The 7,438-nt window shown below is 57.3% G+C and overlaps 1 protein-coding gene across 1 annotated transcript; it reads left to right on the forward strand.

The window, feature by feature from the left end:
• Window positions 1-310: 310 nt before the first annotated feature.
• On the forward strand, window positions 311-6,541 carry LOC311313400 (zinc finger and BTB domain-containing protein 11; the record flags this gene model as incomplete). The annotated part of the gene is made up of 4 exons (XM_084443524.1): window positions 311-1,279; window positions 2,600-2,673; window positions 5,904-6,141; window positions 6,234-6,541. Exons 1-4 carry the CDS (start codon window positions 889-891, stop codon window positions 6,539-6,541), a joined length of 1,011 nt encoding a protein of 336 aa, XP_084299650.1. The 5' UTR covers window positions 311-888.
• Window positions 6,542-7,438: the final 897 nt, after the last annotated feature.

A 7,438-nucleotide genomic window follows, 5' to 3' on the forward strand; every position in this document is an offset into this window, starting at 1 on the left:
CACATTGCAGTGACCCTCTGTGAACTGACGGTACCGGTGTCATCGTCGCCTCTCCTCACTAGTGGCGCGACATCCCTATTTTTAACAGGTTTCTATTCGGCTTCACTTATTACATTTTCATGCCGATCTAACAGAATGTGAGAATGTAAACGGTCAAGCAAAGCTTCCCAGTGAAACATCATTTTGACCGTGTTTATGTGTGTGGTGACCAGGTGACCATGACACCCCGGAGCAGTGCCCTAGTGACGGCTGAGGGACCTGTAGCCCGTCCCGGTCCCGGAGCCGGTCCCCGGTCATGATCACGGAATGGATGGACCTGTGCCAAAGAGATGCTGACTCCATCTAGCTAACGTGACGTTTTCTTTCTTCAAACACATAGAGAGGAGACAAGATATGATGCTTTTTGAACTTAAAATGTGTGATTGTCACCACATCTAACCGGTTGTAGCCTAGCCTAGTCTGTAAGAGTTGTTTGAGTCAATCAGTGGTATTTCATAGCTTGGTTAGATGATAGGCAACATACATTTACCCGTTAACAAAGCCTAATACCCCCATGTTTTCGGGGTTCTTCTGTAGTTATCGGTCCTCTGTCACTGGTTTCACGTGGAGTTCATGTCGGGACACTTGACAACATCCAGCGGAGGAAGGTGTTACCGGTCCGGGGCTTGACGTGTTACCGGTCTGGGGCTTGACGTGTTACCGGTCTGGGGCTTGACGTGTTACCGGTCCGGGGCTTGACGTGTTACCGGTCCGGGGCTTGACGTGCCTCCGCGCGGAGGTGACGGGGCTGCCGGAGGACGAGTCCGTTTTTGTCGTTTTTGCCGGCGGCGGGAAGGAAGAGGAACTCAAATAATAGTTTAGTTACATAGCTTAAAGAGGCCAGCTAAAATGGCCGGCGACTGCACCTACAAGACGTATTATGGGAACGACGACACGTTCTGTCTGTCCAAACCGTCCAAACCGTCCAAACCGTCCAAACCGTCCAAACCGTCCAAACCGTCCAAACCGTCACCGAACCGAGCGCGAGAGGAGCTCGTGAGGGAGACGACAGGCGTCATAGCGCGCGGATCCGTGGTCGCGCGCTCGCCCAACCTCGAGGTCATCGACGGGCTGCTGTACCGTAAGAAGTTGGAGAGAGGATTCATCCACTACCGGGAGGTTTTGGACGAGGAGCGGCGTCGCGGAGCCGTGTCCACCTTCCACCGGCGGCGGCCGGGCACCCAGCACCTCTCCCTAGAAGACACATACAAAGCCGTGGCCGACAACTACTGGTGGGACGGTGAGTCTGGACGGTGGAGAGTGTGTAACGGTCGTTTTCCGGTGAGTCTGGACGGTGGAGAGTGTGTAACGGTCGTTTTCCGGTGAGTCTGGACGGTGGAGAGTGTGTAACGGTCGTTTTCCGGTGAGTCTGGACGGTGGAGAGTGTAACGGTCGTTTTCCAATGCTGGGACAGAGATGTAGGCAGTGGTGTAGTGGCGGTTATCCGGAGATACACGGATATGCCCACTTCTTTATCCATGGACCCACAGTATAGCCACTTCTTTAAACACCACTAATGTAATAACGAATATTTCTGCTACAGTATACTCACTTTTTTAGTAGAGTATACCAATTTCTCTAGTCACCACTACACCCCTGGATGTAGGCTATGTTGCTTTGCAAAGGACAGTCCTGAAAATCGCATTAGGCATCGGGTTTAGCCTACAGTCCTTTTAAATGTTCCATAGAAATATTGACCACTGAAACATGACATGGATAGATGCCCTTATGACTAAGAGATCTCCCCGTGTTTGGGACTTGACTTCCCCTAGTTAGGCTGCTTGGTTTCCTCATCCTCTCTGTGGGAGCTCTGGGTTTCTGTTCGAGGAAAAGGTCTGTTCTTTAACCGCAGAGGCCAGTCTGGTCTGACCAGACAGAAGTTACGCACACAAGTCATGCAGGCCTCTACACAAGTAACTCTGTAAACCTCAGGGCTTTAACTGCCTTCAGACAGGGGTTTAACTGCCCTCAGACAGGGCTTTAATTGCCCTCAGACAGTGGTTTAACTGCCCTCAGACAGGGGTTTAACTGCCCTCAGACATGGGTTTAACTGCCCCCAGACAGGGGTTTAACTGCCCTCAGACAGGGGGTTAACTGCCCTCAGACAGGGCTTTAACTGCCCTCAGACAGGGGGTTAACTGCCCTCAGACAGGGCTTTAATTGCCCTCAGACAGGGGTTTAACTGCCCTCAGACAGGGGTTTAACTGCCCTCAGACATGGGTTTAACTGCCCTCAGACATGGGTTTAACTGCCCCCAGACAGGGGTTTAACTGCCCTCAGACAGGGGGTTAACTGCCCTCAGACAGGGCTTTAACTGCCCTCAGACATGGGGTTAACTGCCCTCAGACAGGGCTTTAACTGCCCTCAGACAGGGGGTTAACTGCCCTCAGACCGGTTTAAGTCTGTCCACTTTCACAGTGATCAAGAACACTTCTCTGAATCTGAATCTTCTGCTGTCGTGTTCAGCTGTGTCTGGTCTGGTCAGATATCGGTGACCATACCTGTGATTATTGTGTTGATGACGATCGTCATGGTGATGAGAGTATTGATCCGTCTTCAGGTATGTACTTCCACATCCGGGACTACGTTCTGGGCTGTCCGGAGTGCCTGAAGCAGCAGAACACCAGAACCCAGGTAAGAGCATGCGCCGCAGAACTTCAGAACCACATCGGGCAGTAGTGCCGTTCTGGCTCTGTCCGGTAGAACCGGAGACAGTCGTGTCAGCTGCACCCCTCATCTATAGACCCCCTAGAACAAGGTGACATCCCAGACTACCTGTCCAGCCTGTCCTTCTCTCTCTCTTGGTTTTTAGCTTATTATTTTCCACTAACATGAGAAGAACAAACATGGACACTCAAAGTAAACAACACACAACACACCGTAACACTCACCGTTTGCGCTCCTTCCAGCTCATGAGGACGAGCCTCTTGAGCGACCGTCAGCCCAGAGCCCCCAGCCGGCCGACATTCAGCCCAGAGCCCCCAGCCGGCCGACATTCAGCCCAGAGCCCCCAGCCGGCCAACATTCAGCCCAGAGCCCCCAGCCGGCCAACATTCAGCCCAGAGCCCCCAGCCGGCCGACATTCAGCCCAGAGCCCCCAGCCGGCCGACATTCAGCCCAGAGCCCCCAGCCAGTATACAAATTAAGGGGCGTACAGAAAAGTTGAGATTGCAAAGTTCTGACATCACTGATATTGCGTTTGCGAGTGTTTTGACAGCTGGGCGGTCTCGCAGCAGACGGCGGAGTGAGCCTCTACTGCCACCATCACGCCGGCATAAGTCTTCATTTATCATCCATCTTTGATGCTGTGTGATCCTGAGTCTAACACACCTAGATGTGGTCAGAGCTGCTCTCCAGACTGCGCCCCACTGCGCGGTAGACGAGGGGCCCCGACCCCCCCTCCCTGCCCCGACCCCCCCCTCCCTGCCCCGAGCCCCCCTCCCTGCCCCGACCCCCCCCTCCCTGCCCCGAGCACCCCTCCCTGCCCCGAGCCCCCCCTCCCTGCCCCGAGCCCCCCTCCCTGCCCCGACCCCCCCCTCCCTGCCCCGAGCACCCCTCCCTGCCCCGAGCCCCCCCTCCCTGCCCCGAGCCCCCCCTCCCTGCCCCGAGCCCCCCTCCCTGCCCCGACCCCCCCCTCCCTGCCCCGAGCACCCCTCCCTGCCCCGAGCCCCCCCTCCCTGCCCCGAGCCCCCCTTCCATGCCCCGAGCCCCCCCTCCCTGCCCCGAGCCCCCCTTCCATGCCCCGAGCCCCCCCTCCCTGCCCCGAGCCCCCCTCCCTGCCCCGACCCCCCCCTCCCTGCCCCGAGCCCCCCTTCCATGCCCCGAGCCCCCCCTCCCTGCCCCGAGCCCCCCTCCCTGCCCCGAGCCCCCCTTCCATGCCCCGAGCCCCCCCTCCCTGCCCCGACCCCCCCCTCCCTGCCCCGAGCCCCCCTCCCTGCCCCGAGCCCCCCTCCCTGCCCCGATAAAGTGGCCTTCTCAAGACCAGCAGCGGTGTTCACCCTAGACATCAGTCTGTAGATGTTTGAGACCGTTCTTGCTGAGAAAGCGGCGTTCTCAAGAAGCTGGTCCCAATCTCAACATGAGTGTATTTCCCTCGTTTACCCCTCTTATTTCTAATAGATGATAATTGCATTATCACATTTATCAAAGCGGAACGATCCGATAGGCTGTTGTTGCTGGAAAGTATTTTGTCATTAAAAAAATGTCCCCAACCGTTACAAAAGCCTGCTTCTTCCAGATATAATGACTGAATGTGCGTCCTTCAGCTGATGGGACGGGGCTATTACACCAGATGGTGCATGATGGGAAGGAGGAACCTTTGAGGTCAAGCCTGATAATGATGCTGTCCTCTGAAGGTGGATGTTTGGGATGATGCCACACTGACGTCAAGGAACTATTTTTATTCCGAGATAGGATGGTCTGCCCAAGCCGTTCCCAGCTAGCTTCCAGGTAGTGGGTTTAAAGGTCCATATCAGTGGATACCTAATATGAGCATATGCATTATATGAGAGAGGCTGATATATATATATCTGGTGCCCTCGGCCTTCGTTGGATTTGGGTATGATTAATTCCTTAAAGGCAATTCTGAGCTTTTTATTATTCCAAAGAAAACGAATAAATGGAGATTTAAGGTTTGAGCCAGCTCTGTGGGGATTTCAAAGGGATGGAGGCTATAATGTAGATAACAGCCTACCCTTCTCTCACACACATCTCACATACTTCTGTTATTCACTTCTATATATCTCTCTTCTCCTCTCTCTTCCCTTCTCTCTCTTCCCCTCTCTCTCTTTTCCTCTTTCTCCCCCTCTTCCTCTCTCTCTTCTCTCTCTCTTCCCCTCTCTCTCTTACCCTCTCTCTCTTCTCCTCTCTCTCTTCCCCTCTCTCTTCCCCTCTCTCTCTTCTCCTCTCTCTCTTCTCCTCTCTCTCTTCCCCTCTCTCTCTTCTCCTCGCTCTCTTCTCCTCTCTCTCTTCCCCTCTCTCTCTTCTCCTCGCTCTCTTCTCCTCTCTCTCTTCCCCTCTCTCTCTTCTCCTCTCTCTCTTCCCCTCTCTCTCTTCTCCTCTCTCTCTTCCCCTCTCTCTCTTCTCCTCTCTCTCTTCCCCTCTCTCTCTTCCCCTCTCTCTCTTCTCCTCTCTCTCTTCCCCTCTCTCTCTTCTCCTCTCTCTCTTCTCTCTCTCTTCCCCTCTCTCTTTTCCTCATTCTCCCCCTCTTCCTCTCTCTCACCCTATCTATCTTTCTTTCTTTCACTTGATGTTAAAAACGTCTCTATATCTCTCTCGTCTCTCTGGGTCTCTCTGTGTGTCTCTCTCTCTGTCTCTCTGGGTCTCTCTCTCGGGGTTTCTTTCTGTGTGTCTCTCTCTCTGTGTCCCTCCGTGTGTCTCTCTGTCTGTGTGTGTGTGTGTGTGTGTGTGTGTGTGTGCTTCTCTATCTCTTTCTGTCTCTATCTCTCTGTCTCTCTCTGTCTGTGTGTGCCTCTATCTCTCTCTCTATCTCTCTTTCTCTCTCTCTCTGTCTCTCTCTCTATCTCTCTCTGTCTCTCTCTATATCTCTCTCTATCTCTCTCTGTCTCTCTCTCTCTCTCTCTGTCTCTCTCTTTCTCTCTCTGTCTCTCTCTCTCTCTCTCTCTGTCTCTCTCTCTCTTTCTCTCTCTGTGTCTCTCTCTCTCTCTCTGTCTCTCTCTCTCTGTCTCTCTCTCTCTTTCTCTCTCTGTGTCTCTCTCTCTCTCTCTTTCTCTCTCTCTCTATCTCTTTCTCTCTCTCTCTGTCTCTCTCTCTCTCTCTATCTCTCTCTTTCTCTCTCTGTGTCTCTCTCTCTCTCTGTCTCTCTCTATCTTTCTCTCTCTCTCTGCCCCCCTTCTCTCTCTCAGGAGCGTGGCGGTGACCGCGGCTGCGTGTCCAAGACGATGACGTCACACAGCCGCGACGTCCTGAGCAGGCTGCAGCGCCAGCGGGAGGCGGGGCTCTTCTGCGACATCACGCTGCGGACGGACGGACACTCTTACTCCGCCCACAAGGCGGTGCTCGCCGCCGTCAGCGAGTACTTCCAGGAAGCCTTCGCGGAGATGGACTCCGCCCCCAGCTCGAAGACCGACTTAGACCTCACGGGTAGGATCCGCCGGACCGTAGCGGTGAATGCTTCTCTCCGTTTCTGTCTTTCTCGTCCTCCGTCTCTCTGACCGCCCCGTCTGTCCCCCCAGGTTTCGGCGAGGGGAGCCTCCGGTCCCTGCTGGACTTCTCCTACTCGTCCACGCTGAGCGTGCGGGCGGAGGACCTGCCGGAGGTCAGCACCATGGCCCGGCACCTGGGGATGTGGCCCGCCGTGGACGCCTGCTCTGCCCTGCAGAGGGAGCAGGGAGGACACGCCCCCCCCGCCGCCGCCGCCGCACCTCCCCCTGGGCTCCTCCCACCCCGCGCCCCGCCCCCAGAAGAGCAGGAAGAGGACGAGGCCGGAGGCCGGGGCGGGGGAGGGCGGGTTCAGGCTGACGGGCGCGGAACGGTCACGTGAGGCGGCGCCGGCGGGTAGCCCCAGACGCTCGCCGCGCGCCGCCTCCCACCGACCGACTACCCCCCGCCCCCTCGGCCCCGCCCACAGAATGAAGCTCATGGACTTCAAGTCCCCCTCCTGCAAGAGGGCGGCCACGCCCCTCCGAGACTCCGCCCCCTCCTCCTGCTCCTCCTCCTCCACGCCGCCCGGCCCCGCCCACACGCGCCTCCTCCGCTCCTCCCCCGGCGCGGCCCAGCAGGTCCAGAGGCTGCTGCCCGGGCCCGAGACCCCCAGGGCGGCCCGGAGGACCCCCAGGGCAGCGGACCCCCCGGTGAGGGTGAAACAGGAGGAGGAGGAGGAGGAGGAGGAGGAGGAGGAGGACGACGACCATCACCGCGTCCTGGAGAAGTACCGCCTCATGAAAGTCCTGGGGCTCCAACGGACCTCCCTCCTGCCCGGACCGGAGGAGCTGATTGGCTGGAGGCAGAAGAAACGCCTCCGCAAGCTAAAGGTCAACAACTATTCGCTGACCAAGCGGAGGAAACCCCGCCCCCAGGCGCCAGGGCTGGCGTTCGGTGTCCTGCCGCTGTCCCTCCCCCTCTGTAACCCGGCCAACGCCCGCCTCCTCCAGCGGGCCATCAAGGTCGAGCCGGACGACCCAATCGGTGCGCAGGAGGTGAGGGCGGTGAAGCGTCCGAGGCCCGCCCCCAAGCCCGTCCCGCCCAGCGATAGGAGCATGCGCAGCAAGGGGGCGTTACCCGACCTGCTGCACCCAATCTCCAGGCCGGCCTTCTGCGGGCGGGAACTCAGGCGGTCTGTGAGGAGGGACGGTGGCCCCGCCCCCACCGCCGCCCGACCTCCGCAGAAGAAGAGGAGGAGCGTCGTGGGAGTCAAACCCGAGCCTTTCGATTACGCCAT

This window comes from Borostomias antarcticus (assembly GCF_949987555.1).
Source record: "Borostomias antarcticus genome assembly, chromosome: 9".
NCBI classification, from domain to species: domain Eukaryota; kingdom Metazoa; phylum Chordata; class Actinopteri; order Stomiiformes; family Stomiidae; genus Borostomias; species Borostomias antarcticus.